The sequence below is a fragment of the Drosophila serrata genome, unplaced genomic scaffold (assembly GCF_035046125.1).
Source record: "Drosophila serrata isolate PLE 108 unplaced genomic scaffold, ASM3504612v1 contig_241, whole genome shotgun sequence".
Classification (NCBI taxonomy): domain Eukaryota; kingdom Metazoa; phylum Arthropoda; class Insecta; order Diptera; family Drosophilidae; genus Drosophila; species Drosophila serrata.
In genome coordinates, this window is record NW_028257139.1 from 1,795,604 (window position 1) to 1,822,273 (window position 26,670).

Consider the following 26,670-nt stretch of genomic DNA (forward strand, 5'->3'; position numbering starts at 1 on the left):
ATTCTCTCTCGAGTGGGCGGTTGAGATATTGTCAGACATTCAGATACTATATTCGCTTGAATACAGTTTCTCTATCAGACTTTATTTTCAAGTAGACAAGAGCTATTAAAGATACAAAGATACATAACACACACTCATCATGCCGCCGTGTGCTCTACGTCAGAGGGGTATGGCCTTTATCCCGCGTCGGGATAAAAACCGGGAGAGGGATGTCCTGGCTCCAAGGCCCGTGCATCCTCGCCCCTTGCGCTTTCACGGGTTCTTCGGCATGTCCTATGTTCACCAGCATGTGATGGTGGATGACCGATGGACACCCAACTCGCTGACCGAGCAGTTTAAGGGAATGTCCGACTTGTTGAGTGAGTTAACTGGACATTGTTATATATAACGATATAGTAACTAGCCATTTAAACCAGCTCGCAGGTTGGTGTTCAAGAATCATGAGTCGAAAGCCAATCGTCAGAGGTATTTCCGCGAGAACAAACGATTGAAGCTACAGTGTCGCGATGGACGCACCAAATTGCAGAATGTCCTGGTCAATGACAACACCCATAAGATCCGCAACTTTCTTATTAATCACAAAGACATGCAACGCCTGTACCAGAAGATGCCCATTCACCTGGTGGTGGACAACATCAATCAGCGAACCTTTGTGATGCGAAAGGAGCGGGATCGCCTGGAGTTTCGCTTAGAACAGCTGAAGCAGCAATACAAGGAGCAACTGGTGGGTATTCTTTAGGTAATAAACAATTTTAAAACTATGTAGTGTTATCATGTATCCCTTAGTTACGACGTGCCCTGCTGGAGAATCGCATCAAGTATCAGAACGAGTTTATTCTTGACGAGGAGCTCAAATCTCGGGTCTTCCTAAAGAAGATTGAGAACTCGAATGTGCGTTTGAAGGCCATAAAGACCATCAACAATACGTACAAGAAGATGATACAGGTGCTTGTCCATGACGAGATATTCTACGAACCCATCTTGCGCTCCCTCAGCAGCGACATGGACGATCAGACTAACTTCATCAAGCACATCCTGTACCTGGGCATGCCGGCCATAGCCAAGTTCAAGGAGCTGAACGATGAGTTCCGAAGTCTGGAGGAGAAGTCCCGCAAGAATCTGCAGATGAAGCTGCAAATGTTAGCCACACTCAAGAAGCCGGGCGCCGTATCCACTGCAAACTATACCAAGGCCAAGGAGGCGCCACCAACCACGAATTTGAAACGATATGTCCGGGAGACCCAGAGCATGATGATACTTAAACTGGAGCTGAAGGCCGTGGAGAAGACCATAAAGGAGGTCAAGTTTGTGACTCTCTGCTCCCAGGCAAAGGAAATTTATCCTCGGTTTGTACTTACTTCCTTTTAATTTATTTATATATTATATATACGATCATCTTTTATAGCATGAAGAGCCAGGTGGACAATAACGACAAGCTGCATCGCATGATTGTCAATGACATGTTGGCCCACGAGATGCTGGAAACCAAAATGAAGTGTGCCAGCGTTCTAAAGGGAGTTTTGGTTAACAATCTCTCGGAGGAAGAGATCAAGTGCGTTATTCTTACGAAAAATAATAAGCAATACCTTAAGATAGTTCTTTAATTTCCATAGTCGCCAGGAGCGCATCAAGGACTTGAAGAAAATGCTGCAAAAAGATATGCAATTCGAGCAGGATACCTTGCAGCATCTCAAGAATCGTGCTGACTCATATGTCATGTTAAGGTAAGAGAAAATCTTTCAGTATGTTCTCATAATTTCAATTAAAAATGTTTGCAGACTTTCCATTTGGAATCTCCTGGAGATCCTGCGCCATGTGGATCGCCAGCCCAAGATGCTACGTGCCCTGTATCCAAACTCATACCTCAAATTGCCTTTGCTCAAATTCGAAATGCTAAACATGAGAGCCGCTGCTCCGGAGATTTTCGAGGAAAATAGTTAAGCTGCCGCCATTTGAAAAAATAAGATCATAAATCCAACATTCTCTCCGCAGTTGACAACATAATGCACATGGTGAAGCGCAAGATCTACAAGGTGATGAAGGCCTACACCATCGAGCTGAAGCCGGCGACCATCAAGCGAAATGTTGAGGAATATCATACAGATTTCTTGGCCACCTTGGGTATGCACGAGACGGTGGATACGGACGAGCAACCGCAGACGGCGCCGGAAGATGATATCCTGCAGGAGAACAAGACCATGGCCAATGTGCCCAATCGCAAACAGATCAAGGCCCAAAGTGCCAAACTCTTGGAGGAGCTGGCCAAACGTGATGAATAGTTTAAGGATTTATAAATATTTCTTTTGCCTCTTGTTGATGTTAGAAAGTTGTGCTGTAAATTTTAAGTACTCCAATTGAGCAAAATTCTACAAGTTAACCAAAAAAGCAAACTCAAAAGCTCACAAAAAAAAAAAACTTGAATAAATCGTGAGTTTTGCATTGACCAAAGCCAGACAATGGAAGTGGTGGTAGTCGCCTTCATATAATTGATTCGAAATTGCTGAAAACGCTGCCTGGGATCTTGGATCGAGTTGAGGATTGCCTCAACTTTTGGCTTTTGTTGACGCCCTGCATTTTTCGGTGGCAGTCGCAATAATAATGGCCAGGAAGAATTATAGTTCCATTGCCCCATCAAATAATTGGTGGGGTTTTACTTTGTTGCCCAGTTTTCCCAGTTTGATTTGTGGGTTGTGCAAGGTGTGAATGGGTCGAGGGCTGATGGCGGAGATAAACCTTCGGCGGACAGCCTTCTATTCGATTATTCCGCATTCGCTGGGTAAGCCACCGAATGCATCAATAGAGCCATTAATCATTTCCTGGCCACTCCACAGCGACTTCCTCTCGAAAAGCTGCCCAAAAAGGTCAGTCGTTGTCATAAACTGCTCAAATGTTACTCGTTCAGTCTGTCGCTCTAAAATCGAGCTGACTGAAGATGATGGGTTGTGCCATGGCCCCGTCGTTTTTCCTGTCTTTTGGGGAGCACACTCGATCCCTCTTCGATCTGCTGCAGTGCAGTGCAGGCACACTTGAACACTGTCTTCCTTCTATCATCGTTGTTATATCTGCGTACACGATATCACGCCGACTTCGGAGGAAAAAAACCAAAACCAAAACCCAAACCCGGCACGGGAGCACGCGAGCCCATAAGCCGCCAAATGAGGTTATGCAAGCCCCACATTATTCGCGGGCCTCCATGTTTATTCATATCCACAACACCCGAACATATTCGTGTGGTTTCTGTTTCTGTCATTGTTCCCCCCTTAAGAAAAGAAAAAAGAAAAAATAATGCCAGACAAATTGGGCACTGGAAGTGGCCGGGCCAAAGCGAAGGTGATGGCATTACGGTGGCTGCCCTTAAAAGTTAATTTTGTGGTCAACTTTCGACACTTGAATGGAAATGCTTTTCTTGGCTGCTTTACAAATATTTTGAGTGTATGGATTTGCGGTGAATTTGTTGTGTAAATAAAGTAATTTAAATAAAACGATGGTTTTGATTAAGTATATTAACCCAAATTGCCATTAATTTGTCGACACAAAATTGTATTATTAATTTTTGGCTGTTATTAGACAATCTTTTGAGTCACTGGTTTTGGGGTTTTCTACTTACAATCAATGTGTTTCCATTATAAAACTTTATTTCAAAAATCTATTTTTATTTTCAATTTATTTTGAGACATTACGTGAGATCTGAGAACTGTTCATTTTAACACCAAATAGAAGCCTTTGCTAATTCGATTAAAACTACATCAATCAGAGACCATATGCATGATCATTATAATAAATCATAAATTCACGGAAATATACATGCAGCTCAAAAATCAATTAATCCAATTGGGCAATGAGAATAATTATACTTGAAATCAATCAGTTCGTTCGACTTTTTATGGGGATCTCATCAGATGGAAGTCTGTCAATTAAACGTCTGTAGTGGAAGCTGGGTAATTACTATCACAAATGGGAGACTCTCTGAAGGGAAAGACACCCGACTGGCTAACTATTCACATGACCCAAGTCAGGATCAGCTACGTGATTTGGGGCTAACAAATGGCTAATTTGGACATCGTAAATCTTCATAAACGTAACGATGCAATTGCCGCTGCAACGCTGAAACTGTCTTCAAGTAGTCAAAACCTATTTAACCCGCCACTTTGCACTCTTGCCCCAAAACGACCGTGGTTCCTGCTGCAGTTGCAGTTGCAACATTTCAAGAAGCCACAGCCCACCGCAAGCCAGCGGCAGCAACGACGTCAAACCTTTCGTTCAATAATTATGAACCTTCTTGGCTCTTGGCGGCAGTTTGTGTTTGAAATTATTCGCATAGTAGCCCCAGCATCGTGGCAACAACAATTGGTAGTCAGTCAACTTAACGCGGTTTGCTGCGAAACTAGCCAATTTCTGTTCGTTTCAGCCGGCCAGAGTCGTGGCCAGACTTTTTCCTTCTTCTGCCTTTTTGGATTTTATTTTTTCTTGGCTTGTACAATTTGTAAAACGAAGACGAACTGCAGGCAAGAAGGAAGGAAAAGTTCCGGGGACAATGAGTTTATGGAAATAGGATTACCCTTGTTTCAGTTTAGAGATAGATGCATCTTTAAGATACATTTAAAGGGTGGGTTTTATAAGATAATCAGCAAAATGTTCAAAGAAACTATAAAGATATTTTTTGACACTTCTTTGAGCTTTATTAAAGATTAAAAATTACACTTTATTCCGTATCCATCATTGTATAGTCATAGCTCCCCGTATGTAGAGGGTATAAATGGTAGGATTTACTGCATTGCATGCAGCACCCCCAGGAAATTATCTTGTCAATGCCTGCACTTCAATTGCAGTCCAGCCATTGTTGGGCTTGGGTCTTGGGTTTTGGGTATTGGGTTATGGGGTCCAGACTCGGGACCTCGGAGCCTCCTCTCTGCATCTGCATCTGGCTGAGATGGACAGTAGCCCGGACCTGGCTGGTGGTAGTTCCCTTTTTTTTTGGGTTGTGAGAGCTCGTTTTTTGAGGTGTGTTCCTGTGTAAAGCGCATGATCTCAACCATATTTCTTCTTCATTTGCTGGCATAATTTACATATGGTTATATAAGCATTGCAAAACTCAGCCCCAACTGATGCGGCATGTTTTATTTAATTGCCAAAGAGTCATACCAAGAAACACGACGACGACGAAGAGGTAAGAGAGAGTACAAAATCGAGTACACATGTAACAGTTAACATCGATTCCAGGCAACTAGCCATCCATCCATTCATCCATCCATCCATCTATCTATCTGCCTGCAATTGGTGATTTTTGCAGGGCAGATAGTTGTATCTTTTGTTCGCGTTTATGTGTGTCTTTCCTAACTTGTTTCCCCCTTTCAAGAGGCCCAGCATGTGGTCCAGTATCTCGGAAATCGATACTGCTCATCATTAAATGAAGATTATAATTTGTCAATGCTTCTGCAGAAATTGTACAAATACAATTAAATTGGGGTTGCCCTACATAAATCTAGCGGATAAATTGGCTTGTCTAGAGCAGACATCAAAGTCACGAGCAATTTCGGGGGTATTATATCATACATATATTCATCGTTTAGCTTTCATGTCACACCCATTACTTTGGCCCACAGACCGGCTTTAGGTGGCAACAGAACAACAGAGTTTATAAATAAATCTGTGTCACTACTATACAAGAGAACCCCGAATTGATACATCTTCCGAATCAATAAAGATTATGCAATTTATAGGAGTAAATGAAAATATCAAGCACGCAAGCGAAAGATCCAAGAAATCGCAGAACAAAAGACTTAGGCAGCAAACTTGTTTTCGTTCTTCGTTCTTTGAGCTTAGAACAAGTTTCGGCAAATGAGTTTTGCGTCTTCCCTCGGCGGAACTTTCCCAGCATTGGCAGACTGTTTTGGCCAAAAACTGTAAATCCGCTGGCATGCATATTGTAATAGTGTCATTTTGTCTTGGCCCAGTCATCTGCCTAATTAACGGGGCGCTTCATAAATATTCAAGCGAATCGGAGATAAGAACCACCGCTGCCAGTTCCTCAAAGTTGCACGTTCCGTTTCGTGTTGTGCCGCCATTAAGGCTTCATCTCTGGGCCATAAGCCTTCGGTTCTTGGCTCTGGCCGGCCGAAACTGTTTTGAAATCACTCTCTATAAATATGGATTTCTCAAGGGGTCGCTGTGAGAGCCTGCCTGGCTCAAGCTTAAGCTAACAACCGATTATTTTAATTAAATTTTTATTATAAAGTAAAAGACAAAAGCTTCCAACAACGCCCACATGCCAATGGCAAAACAAATACCCGAAAATGAGAATTGTTATTGTGGTGGATTGTGCAATTGTTTATCCGCCAGCCAGCTGCCGTTGCCGTTCTATGCAAATGTTCTAAGCTTTCGGCTTATCTCCTCCTCCTATGAGCAATTACCCGGCCTAGCCCAGCTGCAGTTATCAGCCATGTCGGCTAGAACACGGTTCGACCTCCAGCAACCTCGGGGCCGGGATTCCAGCCAAATCCACGCCCTAACCACGTTGCAACTTGGCAGTTGCCCTTCAGGCCTGCAGGCCTGCAGTCACTGCAATTGTTCAGTTAGAGCGCGATAATGCAAACATTAGACACTTCATTTCATTGGGTCTGCGGCTCTCAATACCTCAATTAACCCATCATGGGCATGCGCATGCGCAGCTTCTGTCTGCGGCTTTGTTTTCCGTTTGTTTTTGGCATCTCACAGATGAATATCGAGCCCAACAACACTTACACGTCGATCTGTGTACAATTTCCGAGATCCAAGAGCCAAGATAGTCGCCAGTGGGTAACCACCGAGCAGTGGCTTGTTAGCCAGAATCTGGGGTGCCATTGAAGAGTCGTGAATCAGTTAAAGGTTCTTGCAAATATTTGAAAGGTTCCGAGAGAGTGTGCATACTTGAAGGTATCATGACTCCATTACCATATATAAGGTATATAAGGAAGTACCTGCTTAATGGCCGTGCGAAATACTTGAAATACAACAATCGCCACTTAAAATGGTATAGTTTTTTACAAGTATTTCAATTAAAAGCTATGTAAAGTAGTTTTTTCCACTATTTAAAATATTGAAAGGGAAGGGTACTTTTATCAAATAGTTGGGGTTGCAAATATAAAGAATTTATGTATATATGCTAACTATCATTGATAATTTAAAACAGGCTTGCTTAAATTAGTAATTTATTGCATTTTTCTAGTGGTCGACAGAGGTGACAGGCAGGCAGATGAAAGTATTTGAGCTAAGTCCAAATAAGTGATGATCCTAAGGTGGAACTTGCCCTATAGGTCAGTGATAAGTCTGGCAGGAAGAGGAAACCCCAAGTAGAACAATTATAAAAATTCAAAAGATGGCTTTGGTTCGGAGTCCACTTGATTGCCAACAGGATCTGGAACGACATGGTCTCCGCCAGCCTGCATTCGGTTATTCTCGGGATGTTCGATGGGTCCATATGTAGGAACGAAATTGGGTCCGAATGGCTGGTGCTCGTGAAGTTCCTTCTCCTTCATAGGTTGGCCCAGTTCCAGTCCCTCTCCCTCGCCTAGTACCTTTTCCTGTTCCTGTCTCTGTTCATGGAGCTGCAACATTCTCGCATCCTGCTGCTTTTGGCAACTAAAGAGCCGGAACCATGCGTCCGGTCGTAAGAGCCGATGCATGTGCCTGTGCCTCTCTTCAATTGACATTATCCGCGATGTGTTGATGGGTTCCCTCGGACCGTACTGGAGCCGGGTGACATCGTCTGCCACGTACAGGATGCCCGCCACGATGAGTAAAGCCAATGAGAGCAGGACGAAGAAGCAAATCATATCCTGGAGCAGGATCTTCAAATAGTTTGGAGCCACCGTGTTTCGATCATCGGCTGGCGCCTGCCTCTCGACCTTCGTAAGATCCATGATTAAAGAATTTTGAGCCGATAAATTTTGCACTAAATGTTATTTTATAATTTTTTTTTAATGAAATTAAAATTTTGAAAACCGAACGGTGTTGACTGCTCAACTGACCACATAGAATAAAGGGATGTAACTGAGTCGAGTCTGATCTGGAAATCTACGCCTACTGTGTACAGTGATTTATATGTTTTTACAAAATGGAACTTAATCTATCATATTTTCATAAAATTTATATTTTGTCTCGATATGGCCTTTTAGCGCTGAATTGTTGGTTTATGTATATAATATAATATAGGTTCTTAAGATCTTTAAGATTTCTAAAGGCACAATATCTATTAACATACCAAAACCACAAATGATTTAGTTTTAAAACGTGGATTTTAGTTTTAATATGAGAAATCAATCTGGTTCCAACTGAAATTTCGAAACAAGATTAATTGTAGTCTATTTATATTTAATTTTATATTATTCAGAAAATCTTTACCAAGAATACAGTGTTTTAACTATATTCGGAAAACTTGTCCTACCTTTGATAGAATTCCTTAATAAAATTCCATTTAATTTCACTGACCCCCCAAATGTTCTATTGAAACTTATAATTTAAAAAGCTTTAACGGCAGCTGATAGGCATTTATTACATAATCAATAAGTTTTTTCGAGAACCTCTGCATTTTCCAGTTGTTCTGCAGGATTGACTTCTTTTTCGATGAGTTTGGAAATCGCAGATCGCATTGAAGGGAAGTTTAAATAAATTATTCTTGTAGTTCGGTTTCCACTGATATATATAGAAAAATCTATTAAAAAATCAATCAGCGAATATCAAGTTTTCTATAACTCGCACAGTCTTAAGAATCAAATTTGAAACCTTTCGAGTCATCAGTCCCTTAAGTCTCCTTAGATATTGTCTAGGGTGCAAATGCGTTAAATTAGTATACCAAAGGGAGGCCAATACGCACCAACAAGGATTTGCTGAGGTTCTGAGTCTGCTTCCTTAGCGGTAGCTTCTGCCTCGGCCATTTCGGAATAGTCGATGGGTTCATAGGTGCGAGCAAAATGAGGCTGTGGTTTGTCCTGCTCCTTTAGCTTCATTGGCTGCTTCTCACTCTGTACCAGATCCGGTTCCGGTTGACGCAGCTGTTCCAATTCCGGCTGCTGCTGCTGCGGCTGCTTTTGGCAATGGAAGAACCGGATCCAGATGGATCCACGTTGAAAGCTCAAACGGTCCTGCTTGGTGTGCCCATCTCCATCCATTAACCGCGACATATTTTCTGATTTTTCCCTGTGGCCATGTTGATGTGTTGCCGTATGATGGATATTAAGAGCCACACAGAAAATGCTGGCCACGATAAGCAGTCCCAAGGAGAGCAGGATAAAGAAACACAGAATGTCCTGCAGCAAGGTATTGAGATTATGGGCATCCTCCGGACGTCGCCGTTCGCCTAAAGCTTGCCTCTCGAGCTTTGAAACATCGATGAGCGTAGAATTTGTAGCCGTAGAATTTTGAACCATTTTGTATATTGTTATTACTGAAATTTAGACTACCAAATTACTCAAGTAAATGCCTTAGACTAACTTCGAATGATGGTTTCTGGACTGGATATACCTAGCCTACTTAACTGTATTTTAATTAAATTTAATCAAATATCATTTTATGTTAGTATTGCAATATGTATATTGTACCATTTCTTTGTTTCTGTGGAAATATATTCCCTTAATTTCCCCTGCATTTCTCATGATAAGCCCAACTTTCTCGTCTTCGATGGAAATTGGTGTAATTGAAACGCTTTAACGGCATTTTGGGGCCCATCAACATGGCGTTTGATGTGATTGAATTATTGGACACTTAAATGGGCGGCCCTCAGTGAAATGTGTGGGGGAATCTTCGGTGCCCATTTGCCCATTTTCACACCTTGAACGGACGTCTCTTTCTCCGCTGGATTTCGCCTAACATATCACTCAGCGCTAATGAAGATGTCTTCCCCAGAAAGTCGGTACCGAATCCGTGGCAGCGATGCCACCTCTGGCACTTCATTAGTCAGGAAGTGTTATACATGAGGCAGTCGAGACGAGACGAGGTCTTGGAGAAGAGTTGCCAAGGCGACGATGCATGCTAGAGGGAAATTGAGGCCCTAATTTGATTATATAGACCCTAAAAGGGGGAGACTCATTATATAAAAAGGCTTTGGTAAGCGATTACCAAGGAATTTGCTAAGCAAAAGTGATTTTATTTTGTCTAGCTTAGTTTTTTTATACCCACCATTGCAGGGTATTATAATTTTAGTTAGAAGTTGGCAATGCAGTGAAGGAGTTATTCTTGAGCAGCATAATCTATCTCTATTTCTCTGTCACTCTGTATTTCTCTACCTCTGTCACTCTCTCTCTCTCTGTCTCTCTCTCTCTCTCTCTCTCTTTGTCTCAAACTTTTTTGGTATGTCCATCTCTCTCTGTGGAGCTCTAGAGATATCTCCCTCTCTATATCTCTCTCTCTGCCTATCTCTAGGGATATCTCCTTCACTCTTTCTCTCGCTCTCACTTTCTCTGTTCTCTTTACTTGGAGACTATAAATAGAGGAACTGACATCTCACTGACCTCATTCTGTTCGCAGCCTCCCCAGTGTTTACATCTATTGTGATAGTGGAAGTGATTGCCCTTCGACCCCAAAAATACCACCTGACCAATGCAATACATCTGGATAACCAAAAAGAAGATAACTTTGATGGAAACATGAAAAGCCTAATTGAAGCCACCAAGAATCGAACTTCACAATGGATGGAATTAAGCACTGATGTGTCCTCTTCTGCGGTCAGTCTTAATCATTATGTTATATTATTTATATAGATGCTATAGGAGGAATTAGGCCTTGGCCTAGAATCAGCTAGTTATGCATTTATTTACCAATTAATTCGATTATGCCCATTACTTAATTTTAATTTAAAGTAATACAGCAATTTGTATTAAGGAAATCTACAAACGATAAATCTCTTGATTTCTTTCAGAGCCCCAAAAAAGAACTCCCAATTGCTTCCGTAATGTAATAAATTTGTTCCATAATGAGTTCAACTCGGAGAACTTCACCCTTCACACTGCATATAATAAAAAACTAAGCTCGATTTCCGCAAATTGTGTTCAATCAGCTGGATAAAATCAATTAAAAGGCAACACCAAATGCTCGGTTATACAATCAAAGTTGTAAATTGTAAATGCCCCGCACACAGTGTGACGCTCGTTGTGGCTTGGCAAACTGATAAGGCCAGCCGCCCCCCAAGCTGAGCTGAGCCGAGGAAAACCAAATTCAACAATGGCAGCGGAGACATTACATAACCTCCAGATGCCAGGGCAGGCACAATAACCTACAAAAGCCAGCAGACTCCCTCCACTAACCGACTGAACCCGGGCCTGGGCCCAAAAGGAGGGAAATCAAATACAAAACTAAACTGCTTAAAAACCAACGTAATACAGTTTGTAGCTTCTAAACAAAAAAAGCTGAGCGGGAAAATCGTCGGGTCGAGTTGTGTGTGGGAAATTGCGACAACGACAAATAAATTACAGCAACGCTTAAGGTCAAGCGATTTGTGCAGAAATGAGGCATATAGAAAACATATTGCCGCGATCGCTGCCTTTCTGATAACCAAAGAAATGAATAGGCCCTCGACTACTGCCAACTGTTAACTGCCGGCAGACGAACAGTGATGGGGCAAGTTTCAGGATAAAAGTACCTATGTATAGTATTTCATGAATTTTAACTCAATGAAAAGGGGAGTTTATTTTATTTTTAACAAGAAATAAATGCTGTACATGAAAAACACTTCTTTTAAAAATCCCTTGAGTTTTAAAAGCACTTCAAATGGTGTCCAAAAGAATGCCATAGAAAGTTTTATCTTAAAATTGTTTATTTTTGTTGGTGTTTCAAATTTCCCTAGGATATAAGATTCTAAATTTATATATACACATATAAATATGTATCAGAAGTAGGGAATACAAAATTGTACATTTGAGTAAAAAATAACTTACGCTGCATTTGTTGTAACATTGAATACTTTTAGACTCATTTTTAAAGGATAATAATCCCCTATCTGTTTGTGGAGTAACCTAGATTATGTTGTACTTTTCGACATTTTTTGCATAGTACTCTCTTAAGATTTCTACTATATCTCCGTCTGAAGGATCTATATCTAAATTTCCAACTTTTGAATTATTATATACATTAACCTATAAGTTACCTTGTACCTTTCAATAACCTTTTCTTTTGACAAATTTCAGTACCTTCTCTCAATCAATAAGTACCTTTAGCATCACTACCGCCCAGTGCCAGACGGGATAGACTGCCAACGAATCGTGGCTACCTCAATTGCTGCGGGGTCAAATGGCGTTGAGGTAACGAGGCGAGCTAAATCATCGACTTCAACTGGGAGTCAACACGTGCAGAGTGTTCCATGCCCCTGGGCGCTGCGACTTGGTTGCGAATCTCTATGTCTGCGGAGCTGTGCCACAAAGAACTGATTGCCACTTGGGAAGGCCACTCCGGCTGCTTTTCTCGCGCCTTTGTACATATAAATCAAAAGAATTTTTTTTTCAAAATTGCAGTCCACGGGTTTAAGTGCCAAGGAAGACCCAGCCCCCCAAAACTCTTGTCTGACATTAGCCATCTGCCCGGGGAGTGCCCGAGCACTCTGGGGACGAATCAAGGTGTCAATTTGGCGAGTCGTCTCTTCTTATTTTTTGGGCTGATTTTCGGTAGTCGGTGATCAATTAAATTCGCATTAGTCAGTCGATTATGCTTTTCTATCTGCAGAAAATATATGTACTTAATATATTTCATTGAGTCTTATCTCAATCTGAAATTGTGAGAAGTAGATATTCTTGGGGTATTACAATAGTGTTAATAGAGGCGTTTCCTTTAAGAAGACTTTATAATTATATATTCATAGCTTTTAAAGTCATGTTCAGATAAGAATAACTGAACCAAAGTAAATTTAAAAAACAAAAAATAGAATTATATTCAGATTTTGTCATAATAACAAAATGTTTAAGGTGTTTATCCTTAATCAAGGTGTAAATATTATAAAACCAATTCTTCATATTTTATCAAGTTAATAACTCATTTTCTAAGGTGTAATATTTTCGTCCTAAATACATTTCTTTGGGCTTTTAAATTAAGTAATGATAATAAATATAACATAAAAACAATATATTATATTATTTAGAAATGTCTCTACTTTAAAATGTTATAAGCAAGCTCTTCCACTTAATTATAAATGCTTAATTTAAAAATGAATTGCTCAATTCAAGGCCGTCCTGTCAATCGATAATTATACCTATTTAAATATGTTAATTGGTTTTTAAAACCTACTTAAAATACTCTTATTAATTGGGGCTTCCCCGCTCTCATTCACCCGTGCAGTTCAACAAGAGTTGCCCTTTCAAGGAGGTGAATGCCTGGGCCTGTGCCTGGCCAGTTTCATAACCCATCGGAAATGCACTGCGCTTGGCAACCAGTCTCTTGGCTATCGTCTTCGTGCCTTCATGTCTTCATTTCACCCACAGCCACCGCCACCGCCACCGCAAAGATTGTGTTAAAATTTTATTTTTTGCATAATTGAAAAAATTTAACAACTTTTGGCAAGCAAATTTTACGTTAACTGTGCGCATTTTGTAATTTCGCTCGCGTGCACATTTCGTTTGCTGCGCCGACGACCTGACCCATTCCTTAGTCGAAACACAACAGAAAAAAATAAATAAAATAAAAACTAACAGTAACAAAAACATTATTACAACAAGCAGCGTGATTTCCGGAAGTTGAAGCGCAACCAAGGCGCCTGCGCCTGCGCAAATGTCGTCGTCTTTTCTGCTGTCGAATTGATTGTTGCTGTTGCTGTTGCTGTTGCATATTGCTGCTGCTGCTGCAGTTGCTGCTACTAAAGAAAGTCGTGCTGCAACGGCTGTAACAGCAGCTCGGCAGAGTCACCGTCCTGCCTTCGTGCGAATAATGTCATTTGTGTTTGTTTTATAACCAAATTTACAACAACTTGCCACTGACTGGTGACATCGACTTACGGGCCCTCAACATAATTGCTCCAGTCCCCTGTCAATGATGTCAATTGTTGTCAACTGCCAGAAGTTTCTTTTGAAGGATTTTATCAAAAACAATTACATGGAGGAGTTGGTTATATAATGATCTCATTTCAATATGATATTCTACAACGTTCTCTATATTTAATACCAGCAGAAGTTGTCTGTTCCTGGGTTTAGGCCCTGGATATCCAAAACTCCTTACTATGCATTAAAATATTATGTATTTTTATAAATGTATACTAAAAAATAATACATTTTAAACTGATAAAATACGGAAAAGTAAAAATAAACACAATACATTCTCTGTGGTACTTTAAAGCAAAGAAAAAACAAACAATTTAAACACTTTGAACAAACAACATCTGTTAGCCACTTAGCACTAGAGTTTCGAAATTCTCTGCAACAGACAAGTAAAATTTCAGTTTTCTGCTTCCTGAAAATAAAACCAAGAAACAAAATCACTTTCCTACAACTTTCTCCCACTACTTTCCCCTTAAAACCTTTAAGAACATTATTCTCATCAATCATTTGGCATGATTTAACACCTTTTCTTTTCTACCTCTTCACTTCAGGGTCAGCAGTTATGTAATCTCTTAGAAACCTCAAACTTGCGTCAGTTCCCGCTTTTTATTTTTAGTAAGAAAGAAAAAAAAGAGTTAATTCCTTATTAATAGGGTTTCTTCTTTGGCACCGGTGATTGGTGGGCAGAGACGCTCTTACATAATAATTATAGAAATAAAGCTGTCGTGGCTAACATAAATTAGCATTATAGAAAATAGAAAGGTTTTCGGCGGCCTTTGTTAGACCCAAATGGTGTTCAAATGGTGTTTTTGCCCTCACATCCTAACATCCACACACTTGACCATTCTTTGAGATGCTGACGATCGTGGCTAATTTCGTGGGCTTCATAAATCTCAACTGTGGCGAAATTTTGTCCGAGCGGAGGCATTAAATTAATGTTCTAACATAAATTTATAATTCATGTTTAAAGGCCAGGCCAACGAACACTTTTGTAAGATACAAAAATATACGGCTTTGTCTTGCCAACCGCCAGTTGAGGTTGATTTAATGACCTTTCTGAGATGCTGGCACAGACACAGGTACTCTTATTAATTATATTATTGGCAGACGCTTAATAAATGCTAGACTGACAGGAAGCGCTTATTAAAGGTACATTTTTCATGCCAATTTTTGCTTAATTAATTTTGTCAACCTGTCTGGATCCTTTTGGCCATTACTTTGGCTCACCAAGGCCACTTCAGTTAGATAGTTGAATACGTTTTCACACATAACTCGAATGCAGCACTTCAGCATTGATGTCTTTATGTTTTGAATAAATTCATAGCGCGCTTCACGCACTTCACTCGCCACTTGACCTTTCAATTAATCATGGCTAATATACGAGTGTGAGTTTTCCAGCCGTGTTTTTTAGGTAGCTTCTGCTGTCAGCCAGCCAATCAGACATGTTTTTCATCTCCGTTTTGTTTACCAAAAGGTTTTCACACCGCCAGTCAGGTTTTTTTTTTGGAAGTGAGCCAAACGGCATGAATATTTAGGTAATTTCGTTGAACCATGCTTAAAAATGCAAATACTCAGTTTGTGTGCATACATTAAGGTATTTATTTTGGCCAAAGTTCAGTCAACTTTAGACCAAACTATTTATTGATTTTAGTTAGCATATAAAACATAAAACAAAGCAAAGGTAGAGGGAGACTTATGTAAACCCCACGAAAAAGAACCAACTCATTCACTCGTGCTAAATGCCCTTCAGGCTTCCATCCATTCGATTGTATAATACAATATTTAAGCTCAAAAGAAATGCGGAATTCGGTTTGCCATTCATGAAATTGGAGCATATAAACATTTGAGGCAATTTTTTATAACGAAATTACACACAATAGAAGCTCAAAAGCAATTCAATATTCGCAACGACACAATAAATAAATCGAAAAACAATTTCCAACTGTCTGTCATCCCAATGGGAAATGTGTGTATCGTTATCAATGGAGATCACTCTGGGTGAGTGGCGCCCGGCGCTAATTGTAAAATATGGAAGTTAAAAATTGGAATCGCTACCGTTGGCAGTCCACAAAAGGTAAAAAAAATCAATGACATTTCAGCCAGAGGGAAGAAAATTGCGTGTTAATAGTCATGCAGGGCACACAATGGGATTGCGATTGCTCCCCGGGCTTTCTTTGGGTCTGTCGGTCGATCAGCGAACAATTGGCATCCGTGTGGCCACAAATCAAATGCTCGTTCGTAATCGCAACAATGAGCAATCGCTCGCATTAGCCGCAATTGTTTGCCCAACATTTCGGCCTCTTTTTGGGATTGGGATCGCTTTGGGGAGAGGTTGCATCAGTGGCTTGGCCACCCACCCACTCCCATGAAGCCTCCCCGTGGGGACCACATCGACTTCCGACAAGTCATCCCGGGCTGACCCATGTGTGTGATTATCAACTTAATCAGCTGCAGCTAATTGCTGTCTGCCGCCGCATTTGCACTCAGCTGTAAGTGCAGCTAAGTTTGGAAAAGTTGTTACAAATTTCCGCCCGCCTGTCAGCAGATCCCATTTCCCGAGAGCGTCTGAAAAACGTGTGAAAATTATGAAACTGCATTTTGATGCAACGTCTGTCTGTGCCGGTGATGAGTGGAGGAGTGAGTGGACGGAACGGAATGGACTCCCGAAATACGAGTCAGAAAACTCCCCCTCACTTAAAATGTGAGCATTTGATTGTGCCTATGTGGATTTTGCGTACAGAGAGAGAACAGTTATTATCCATATTTGCAGAAGAAATTTATTGTTAAGATTTAATAAGATTTTATATAAAAAAAAATTATATAAGAAAAGGGAAAAGCTTGCAATAATTTGAACTCTAACATATCGCAATCATTTGTATGAAGCCACAATTGAATAATGATTTATATCAACCATACAGTGCTTGTTTCTAATAGCAACTCTGCCGAAACATGCCTATTTATAAATACTACAAAGATTTAATTTTAACATATTTTGAATATTTTTATAAAAAGGACATGATTGGATCATGATTGTTATACAAAATATTTCAGAGAAGGGAAATGGAAAAGGGAAAGATCTATTGTTGTATCCAGACAAAAGTTGGAGTTCCTGCTTAAGATGCTGAATTGAAAGGACTTTCGGGATTTATTTGAATTTAATTTTCTAAGGAATCATGCTTCATTTAAAAAATATATTTATTTAAAAGATCTCTATTCAAACCCAACAAATATTCTTGCACCTCTATCAATTGTTAGTCAATTTTAAATATTTTAAAGACTCAATTTATAACCTTAACTTAAGTAAAAGTTATTCTCTGTGCAGGTCTCTGGCCCATTTGACAGCTCTTGGCTTTGTTTGGCCTGGCATCGTCGTCGTCTCTGGAGATCTGAGCGAGATTTGTGTGTCCTGTCATAGAGATCAAATTTTCTTTTCTCCTCGCTCGTATCTGCGGGATGCTTAATTTGCGCTGAAACTGCATTTGCAGCGCTCCACAAGTACCAGTCGCCGCAGCTAAATAAATAATTTTTATTGTGTTTGAATTTATGAGTCATTGTTTGGCTCTTTCGATGTTGTGCCGCTTGGCTTTTGCCATCACCGCAGTGCCTTTATCTTCTACACTTTTGCGAGTTCATTAATTCTGCGCCATAACATAATCGCAGGAAAATCGGTTTGGCCAAAAGAGTTTTCTTTTAAACTCTTTGCTTAGCTTATTGGTTTGGTGGTCGAGGGTCTATGGTGGTGATGAATTTGTATTTAAAATCGATTTATATAATTCGTAAGTACCATCAGATGATATAAAAATGTTTAATCGCGACTGTAAGAGTTATTTCGAGTTAAAATTTAAATATTTTCATGTTAGTTTGGATTGCAATTATCGATTAACATAAGGTATATCTTTCTCATTTCCTGTTTTCCAAAGATATAACTCTGTTTTATAACAGCCAAAGTTAATGTACTAGACTCCAGGCTAAAAGTTCCCAACTAGTGATAATTATATAAATATACAAGTTTATTCCATCCACAATTTTGGTTTCAATTTTACACTTACACTAACACTTATTTAAGCCATATAATAGCTATTATTTACGTAGACCTATTGATTTACAATTTTCGCACTTATCAATAGCAAGATCACAGCCCCAAGACTTTCTCCATTCAAATTAAATTAAATTTCTATGTACAAAAAAATATCCAAACGAAACCGCAATTGAATTATATGGGTTCAAGAGTTCAGGATGAGACGATTGCCGCCTTTGTGCCACAAATTATTGAGTGGAATACTCTCTTGACATGGAGCCGCATATGGATCCCGCTTATCCAGCTTATTCAATGGACTCATCTCCCAACAAAAGGCGGCGGCCAACTCTTTGACTTTGGCCGCTGGGCCTAGTTGGATCGATGTCAGATGAGGGATCAGTGCGTCAACAGCCTGCCTTTGGTCTCCGGGAGGAAGAGTCCCAGCACCACAAATCCAAAGAAACACATGCCCGCCGACATGAACATTGTGGCTGCCAGGCCCTGATCGTTGATCATTGTGGGGTAGATCTTCAGGGCCACGAAAATGAAACCACTGAAGGTGGCCATGCTCAAGGAGGTGCCAAGGGAGCGAATCTGCAGAAACAAGATAAATTAGATACGAATACAACCAATACTAAAACTCTACCCACCTTAGCTGGCAGCAGCTCGATGATAATGATAAATATGAGTGCTATAACTCCAAGTGAAGCAATAGCGGCCACCAGGCACATGATGAGCAGTGGCAGCCAACCATTCTGGTCCAGGAACTCCTCCGAAGCAAAGGTCTTTAGCAGAGCAATGGTCAGCTCACCCAGGCCCATGCCACCCATTGAGGTGAGCAGAAGGACACGACGACCCAGGCGATCCACCAAGGCTACAGCACAAAAGATGCCCACGAGCTGGGCAGCTCCCACGACAATGGTGGAAGTGTTGGGATCCATTTTATTGCCCAGCTCCGCAAAGATGTGTGACGTGTAATTGAAGATGGCAAAGCTGCCCGAGAGCTGATTACAGATGATCAGCACAAAGATAAGTCCGAATATCTTTAAAGTGGGTACATTGACTAAAAGGATAGAAAGGTTATTGGTTATTAATTATTAAGAAAATCTACCTACAAACAAGTTACTTTTAGAGAGCTTCAAATACCATATTTATATTAAATGTTGGTTATGTGTATAATCTTCTATAAACTCAAGTTTAATGTACTTTATATTATTCCAAGATAATCTTATTATTTCTTGATTGCACGCACTATCATTATTTTTATTAAAAACTATACCAACTTTAAATCACTTTACTTCAAACAAATTGATATGTTAATCTGCTTGACATCTTATCTACTTTGTTCTTGTTTGACTTATGGCTAACTAAACCAACAGCATAATCTGTATATAAAGAAGCTGATTACTCACTAAAATCACGCCAGGTAATGCTTTCGGTGACGCCGCCACTGAGTACTTGGAGGCGGAAGGTATCAAACTCCATTTTGGCCGCGTCATGGTGAGATGCCTCCTTGTCGCCGACTGTAGGTGGCTTGAGATTCTTATAGAAGTAGAAGGACTTCTCGGCCTGTGCATCCTTTCCGCTTCTCAGGAGAAACTGAGGAGTCTCGGCTAGGCCGAAAACTGCCACCATAAAAATCACCGGAAAGGCTACTATAATGCACGGCATCAGATAGTAGGAAAGGTACGAGGCCAGGGAAAAGCCAACCATCATTCCCATGCTAACGTACATCATGGCCATGGAAGATAAGGCACCGCGAACGCTGGAAGAAATATAGTTTTTAAGTTTTATAACAGACTAGTTAAGAAAAATGAAGATGAAAGTACAAGTAGGAGTATTATAATTAGAACTTATAAGATAAAGCTACATAAGCTAAAGACCTGCAACATATATTTAACGTTGTTTTCCATTAAGTTTTAATACCAATTTATCTTTTTAATTCTTAATAGAAACCTTTTTCTTTTCAGAAATGGTTGACCTACCGCACACCAATTTCTAACGCTTTTAATATCCATATCTTTCGAGTACCCCTCTGAAAAAAAACCACAAACTGATTATAAACTCTAATCATAATTTTTCCCAGCTAAGAAAAAAAGAAAAAAATCCCTGATAAAAAATCCAAAATAGTCTCCAACCTTTCTAACGATTGATTTCTAGGAATGACTAAGATAATCTTCCCAGTTTGGTGTTCATTTCTACGTAAGGAAACAAAAATAGAGCGTATTTCTCCGACCTCTATCTAATCGTGGAAAGCAGACACAAACGTGAGGAGGTTATGTGAACCTGGGAACTCCGTTTCGCCTTATCGGGTGCACGTACAACTTGAAATAATCTGTCAATTCGATTACCCTTTAAGCCGTGTGCCAGTTTTTTTTCCCATGGTAAAGGCCCGACTAACCTGTTATCGGCGATTTCCGCAATGAAAATGGGCAAGACGACGTAGCAGCCACCGCCTGACATCCCGGCCAGAAAGCGTCCAGCATAAAGATACGTCACATCTTGGGCGGAGTAGATAAGGATCCAATACATCTAAAAAATTAAAAAAAAATATAAAGTGAGTCAAGATGGGTGGGAAACCCCTTTCAGGGATCTTTATCTACCATATTGGGTATGGCCAGAAAGTACATGCAAAGTTTACGGCCCAAACGATCGAGCAGCAGGCCAAATATAATGTTGCCAGTCAGCGAACCCAGGCCAACCATAGATCCGACCCTGTAAGTCTCAGAGGATTAGTTTCGATGTCTTTTGTTAGATAGCTTTTAATTACTAACCAGGATGCCTGGGTGATGGTAAGGGGTTCTCCCAAAGGACTATGGTCGGAGCCGAGTAGTCTGAGAGACGGCGATAGCCATCCCACGGCAATGCCATGAGTCAGCGTCATAATGTGCACTGTGATTTATAATTCATTCATTATTTTAATCTTATTTAATCCAGAGGTTTACCCACCCGTCATGGTGGCTATAATCTGCCATCGGTAGCGTGCACTAAAAACACTCAACTTCTGCGGCTGACTGGAATCGAAAGTCATATCGGCGACCTTATTCCGGGATACTTTCGTTCTTTAATATACTCCAATTTTGGTTGGGATTATGAATTAACCGCTGGGGCGGTCGTGTGCCTACTGAGAGGCTTTTCTGTCTGCTGCAAAGGCTTTTGTAGTGCAAATCACTTCGCTATCTTTGCGGGATCGTAAACAGTAATGACGACTATATAAAAGACTTATAGATTAGATAAGTACTAAGTAGTCGTAGAGTCTTAGACGCTGATTAATACACTACGTCTGATGTGAAGAGGTCTAGGTAAAGAAGTTTGTAAATTTTGTTGCCAAAAAATGTGGAAACTAAAACAAAAAAAAAAACTATGAAAACAAAGCCCTTGACAAGAAGGTTAATCTTGTTGTTAAACTTTCGGTTTATGCACTAAGTAAATGTAAATTTGCATGACTTGAGTGACAATATTTAACAAAGATTAGCTAAAGTTATTATAGACAAGAGGACTTGTAAAAAGTAATCGGTTTTTACCACGCTAATCGCATTAACACTTGTTTCTAAAAGTTTACACCTCAGAATCTCAGTTTTGGCAGAAAGCTTGATAATAGTATTTAAAAAGGTGATTTATATTGCCGAAAATACTTCTTGTTTTGTGTTCAGTCCCATGTTTTATCTCATTTTTGTTTACTACCAAAACTATGGCCGTTATGGCATCAATATAGTTGGAAGCAAATTTCCTAGAGTCTTGAAATTATCACAGCTGTGCTAAGATATGGGCAAAAATAAACATCATTAAGCTGTCACCAAGGTAAAGATTTCGTCGATTCTGGAAGTTTATTCACGTATCTAGATTTTGTGAAATAGCTACATTATATGATATATCTATTAGTTCTTTTTTAGCTTTATTGTAAGATTTGCTTTCCCTTAGTCTCAGGCAAAAAGATTCCCAGGACTATGGCTCCAAAAAAGCAAACACCGGCTGACATGAACATGGCGGAGGCCACTCCGTAGTTTTTGATCAACATCGGATATAACAAAAGCGCCACGAATAGGAGGATACTATAGCTGGCCACGCTGATAGAGGTGCCAATGGAAATGATCTGCGTGAAGAAACCTATCCTTAGCCATAATTTTCTCAGCTTGCAGTGCTCACCTTTGCCGGCAGCAGTTCAACGATGATCGTAAAGGTGAGTGGAATCACCCCTAGGGACACTATATATTCCACAAAGCATATTAGGGCCAGTCCCAGCCAGCCATTGTCGCTTAGGAACTGCTTGGAGGCAAAGGTCTTGAGCAGACCCACGCCCAGCTCACCCAGACCTGTGCCCACCAACGAGGGGATGAGCAGCCAGCGGCGTCCCAAGCGGTCGACCAGGAGCACCGCACAGCAGATGCCCAGCAACTGGAAAACCCCAACTATGCTGCCGCTGGTATTTGGGTCTATCCTGCTGCCCAGATTGGAGAAGATCTTATATGCGTAGTTCAGGATTGCGAAGGCTCCCGAGAACGTGTTGCTCAGAAGCAACACACTGATCAGGCCAAAAGCCTTCAATGCCGCCTTGCTAACTTCATAGGAAATGGGAAATCGATATTAATAACATTGATTAAATCAGAGAGTGTAGCTAATAACAAAGACCAACTTACAGAAATCCTTGCAATGGGCTTTTTGGGTATTATTGCCGCCGAGAACATTTTCTCGAAATGTGTTGAACTCCGCTTTTGCTTCGGCTTCTTTGATTGGGTCACTCGGGGACTTCCTTTTTAGGTTCTTATAAAAATAGAAGGACTTCTCGGCCTTCTCATCGCGGCCCCGTTTCAAGAGGAACTGTGGTGTCTCTGGCAGTGGAATGATTGACAGCATATAGATTATGGCCATGGAACTGACGATAAAGGGCAGCACATAGTAGGATATATAGGTGGCCATTATAAGCCCCAGAGCTATGCCGGCGCACAAAGTCAACATCAAAAGGGACGACAGAGTTCCACGGACACTTTAGAAAAATATATTTAAAAATCAATTAAGAGGACACTTTAAAATGTTTATCTTAGGATCATAAAAAAATTGTATTGCAAAAGTCAACTCAATAAGTGTTGCCTTGTCTTTTCTTTTAGCAAATCAAAACGCCTTTTAACGTGTAAGGTAAGGATGCACTTGCACCTTTTCTTGTTTTTCAGCATGGAAGTGCAGCCTTATCGGCACGTATGAATTAATTTATGATTATTTAATTTAGAATTAGACAAAATCTTAAAACCTGCTTACTTATCATCAGCAATTTCTGCAATAAATATGGGAAGAACCACCAACAAGATGCCACCGGAAACTCCCACCATAAAACGAGCCACATATAAACAGGCTACATGACCTCCAACATACACAAGTATCCAGTAGATCTGTGACAAAATTGTTGTGTCAGAGTTTAAAAGTATCCCCAGCTTTACCTACCAAATTGGGAACGGCAGTAGCGTACATGACTATCTTTCGGCCAAAAAAATCAAGAGGCCAGCCAAGGATAAAAGTGACCAAAAGAGCGCCAAGAGCCACGATTGAGCCAGCGCTGTCGAAACCAAAGTTGTTAACAAATTCATCTGCATTCGTTGACTTACAAAGTAGCTTGACTTATGGTCAGTGGGTCACCAAAAGGATTCTTGTCGGAAAGGAGAAGGTTCAACGTGGGTGAGAACCAGCCCAAAGTAATGCCGTGGGTTAATGACATTATACAGCCTACGGAAAAACTATGATAAGTTGGCTAAAAGGATCATCTAGTTGTCATCCACCTGCCAAAGTCGCTAAAATTTGCCAACGGGTACGCTTGCTAGAGGAAGCCATCCGTGTTAAATACCATCAAATCATCGTTAAAGTTTTATGGGGAAACATTTCCTATTTCTTTTTTCTTTTGAGAGCTTAAACAAAGTGTAGTAGTTCTTATTTGTGAGTGTTATTAGATTCCAGCAAAGATATAATTATGGTTCCTATAAAAGTAACTAAAGATAAAGGCGCAATAGCAAATATAAAGATATATCACAACTTTTATCTTTGTTTACTCACATCACAAATGACAAACAAATTATATGAGGAAATGCTCTACTTAAGCGGATTATGATGCTCAGGCTGGAAACAGACATCATAAACTCATGAAATTCGCGGAACTATATATTTTTTATCTATCTTTGAAGCATCGTAAAAAGAAAACGAGCCAAATAATAATCGTCCCGCATGACAACAAGTTAATGCCTCGGAGTGGGGGATTTATCGGGGCCCAATCAGCGATCATGTCACAATAAATGATTTTCCTGCGATCAAGTTATTATCCGCAGCTCAGCCCAGGCAGTCGTCTCTCATCGCCATCCGACTGCCTATATCGATCGATAATGATGGGTTCCTGTGCTACCAACTCGGCCAGTCTGGGCCGCGGCTTACATAAATCTCTTGGCTGCATTTTAATGCATAAAAAACGGCTTTGCCCCATCGTGATTCCTTGTGGATGAGCCCGAGCTCGAGTTAGTCGTCGGTTTTCGTGGCTGAGGAGCGGAGGTCATGCCCTGCGGTTTGTTGTGCAGTTTGTAAAAAATGCTCAATAAAAAATATCAAATTTTTTCTATGTCATTTGCATCTGGGATCTGTGATCCCCGGCGATCCTCGACGATCCGTGACCATATTATATCCCGCTCTGGCACTTTGACACAGGCCTGGCCATAAATATCCATGCACTCGCTCACTCGCTTCTCCGGTGGCCATCCCGGTTGTCTTTCATCATTAGCACACAATTGTCTGCCCAGTTCGAAGGCAAAGATATCACTTTCGTTTGTTCAGTTGTCGGGGGAGATAAATTGCGGCCCCAAAATCAGAGACAAGCTTGGATTTTAGGCAATATAATCACTTTTCTTTCACTCGCCTATCTGGTTTAGTTAACATTCCATGGGCGATGATGCACTTAGTATTATAAAAAAGATATAAACAGAGTTCTGGCCTGGCCAACAGGTTGGCTAACTAACCTTATTGTATTGGCTGATTCAACTTAATTTATTTCTGGCTTGCCAGATAAAGGAGAGACCATATATTAATGTCATGGTTTTTAATTATATAGAAATATATTTAAGTAAAGAATTTTAAAAGTGTTTTAAACACAAATACCACTTTAGATTTTCCCCAGATATATGTATATAATCTGAGAACCTTTCAAGGACTTTGATCGAGAAGATTAGCAAAGAAATACCCAAAAGGTAAACATATTCAAATGCTCTACAAAATCCAAAAAACCAAAGCATTTATCAAAGCTACCAAAAGGCATAACTCCCGAGCATTAATCATGGGGTTATCTCCACCATTGATCTTGACAAATTCGGGTCGAGTCGAAAGAAAAAATTTCAAAATCAGCCTCGACAAAACAACATAATTTCGGCAAAAAAGACTCGCATGCTGCCGCATAAGGGCCAAGAATGTGAGCAAATTATCCAAAGAAAAATGCCGCGCCTAGATATCAGACAGAGATTCCCAAAAGAAAATGGGGGGGAAAAAAACATAACAATTAAATCAACAAATTGTTGCAGCCGAAAGCTGAATGAATGACGGACGGACTTGACGGCATGAATGGATGAGTAATTGAAGGCAAGGGGTACGCTCAGTTCTCGGTTCTCAGACCGTGAGCACGTTGACAGAGTGCCGCATGTGGCAAAGTATCTGGCAGATACTTTGGCTCCGGTGAGAAGATCGGGGCCCAGGGGCCTGTTAGCCATGGCGAAAATCGCACGTTTCTATGCAAATCTTCTTCGCTTTTCAATCATCTACACGACCCCAGAGCCAAGACTAGACCACGGCGGCTTCTGTTGTATTTTCGGGCTTTTCGGCTTTGGCTTCGACTTCATCTTCTCTACCTCTCTCTTGGTGTCTGGAGACGTTTTTGGGGGTCCGGACTTGGGCCTGGGCCTGGGCCTGTAGGCAATAATTATCGCTTGCATTACGTATTTCGGCTGCTTCTCGCTTTTGTTTTCAGCTCCGGCTGCTATGGGGGTCTATGTGGCAATCTAACTGGGCTGGCATAGAAAACGGGCGTTAAAATTAACGGCAGTTAAATGGTTTTTCAATCCACAAAAAAGGCAAAGGCAAATCCCCACCACCATCCATGCTTCTGTGATGGATAGTTTGGGGTTAAATATAGGCTAGATGGCTTCTTAGATACTTCTACAATGATTTGACACTTTGCCCCCCTCACCGACCGAGTGTTCCACAAAATGAACAGACGACCTTTTAAGGTTGTTGCCCAACATGCTCTAAGTTTGCACCCAAGGGAGTGTTTGTGAATTGTGTGTGCATTCCAATTAAATTGGTGTTTTATTGTGTTTGCAAGACAGAATTAGTTTTGGAAATGAGAATGATCATCCTTTTAAACATATAAAAAAGGGAATATTTTTTTAAGGTTCTTATACTTGGAACTATCTTAAATCGATTGAAACTAAATGCATCTTTAGGGGATTCCAGGTGGATGCTCTAGGATCTCCAGTTCGTAGATTAAAATTATACAGGGAATCACCAGTATTTATACTATAAATTCTTATACATTTATATATATGTTTATTAGACTACTAATTAAGTATAAACTCATTGTTTTTATAATTTCAAAACTATTCATGCATCTTGCATTTATGATAAAACACTCTGCTTAAAATCAAGGCC

General features: G+C 40.5%; 5 protein-coding genes across 9 annotated transcripts; 1 reads left to right on the forward strand and 4 right to left on the reverse strand.

Moving 5' to 3' along the window:
• Positions 1-5: 5 nt before the first annotated feature.
• Positions 6-2,448, forward strand: LOC110188405 (uncharacterized). The gene is made up of 7 exons (XM_020958130.2): positions 6-359; positions 417-724; positions 787-1,346; positions 1,406-1,552; positions 1,614-1,724; positions 1,779-1,936; positions 1,993-2,448. The coding sequence occupies exons 1-7, from the start codon at positions 140-142 to the stop codon at positions 2,277-2,279; spliced, it is 1,791 nt and encodes a 596-aa protein (XP_020813789.1). The 5' UTR covers positions 6-139; the 3' UTR covers positions 2,280-2,448.
• A 4,722-nt stretch (positions 2,449-7,170) lies between these two features.
• LOC110188537 (uncharacterized) lies at positions 7,171-8,199 on the reverse strand. The gene has a single exon (XM_020958284.2). The coding sequence runs from the start codon at positions 7,896-7,898 to the stop codon at positions 7,338-7,340; it is 561 nt and encodes a 186-aa protein (XP_020813943.2). The 5' UTR covers positions 7,899-8,199; the 3' UTR covers positions 7,171-7,337.
• A 295-nt stretch (positions 8,200-8,494) lies between these two features.
• Positions 8,495-9,511, reverse strand: LOC110188570 (uncharacterized). Its single transcript, XM_020958331.2, has 2 exons — positions 8,852-9,511; positions 8,495-8,800 (listed from the first exon to the last, which is right to left on the reverse strand). Exons 1-2 carry the CDS (start codon positions 9,402-9,404, stop codon positions 8,790-8,792), a joined length of 564 nt encoding a protein of 187 aa, XP_020813990.2. The 5' UTR covers positions 9,405-9,511; the 3' UTR covers positions 8,495-8,789.
• Positions 9,512-17,979: 8,468 nt separating this feature from the next.
• Positions 17,980-21,120, reverse strand: LOC110188412 (facilitated trehalose transporter Tret1). Its single transcript, XM_020958136.2, has 7 exons — positions 20,956-21,120; positions 20,781-20,898; positions 20,610-20,721; positions 20,408-20,538; positions 19,419-19,771; positions 18,657-19,069; positions 17,980-18,600 (listed from the first exon to the last, which is right to left on the reverse strand). The coding sequence occupies exons 1-7, from the start codon at positions 21,035-21,037 to the stop codon at positions 18,403-18,405; spliced, it is 1,407 nt and encodes a 468-aa protein (XP_020813795.1). The 5' UTR covers positions 21,038-21,120; the 3' UTR covers positions 17,980-18,402.
• A 694-nt stretch (positions 21,121-21,814) lies between these two features.
• Positions 21,815-23,936, reverse strand: LOC110188526 (trehalose transporter 1-like protein). Of its 5 annotated transcripts, none has more exons than XR_015271403.1 (7): positions 23,779-23,921; positions 23,604-23,721; positions 23,443-23,554; positions 23,260-23,390; positions 22,644-22,990; positions 22,153-22,561; positions 21,815-22,099 (listed from the first exon to the last, which is right to left on the reverse strand). XR_015271403.1 is itself a non-coding variant. In XM_020958269.2 (7 exons), exons 1-7 carry the CDS (start codon positions 23,824-23,826, stop codon positions 21,902-21,904), a joined length of 1,371 nt encoding a protein of 456 aa, XP_020813928.2. In that variant the 5' UTR covers positions 23,827-23,936; the 3' UTR covers positions 21,815-21,901. The 5 variants fall into 5 exon arrangements, 4 of the variants coding, with proteins under 4 accessions (XP_020813928.2, XP_020813929.2, XP_086687967.1 ...); XM_020958269.2 differs by having other exon boundaries at positions 22,153-22,565; positions 23,775-23,936; XM_020958270.2 differs by having other exon boundaries at positions 22,153-22,565; positions 23,779-23,916.
• Between the last annotated feature and the right edge of the window lie 2,734 nt (positions 23,937-26,670).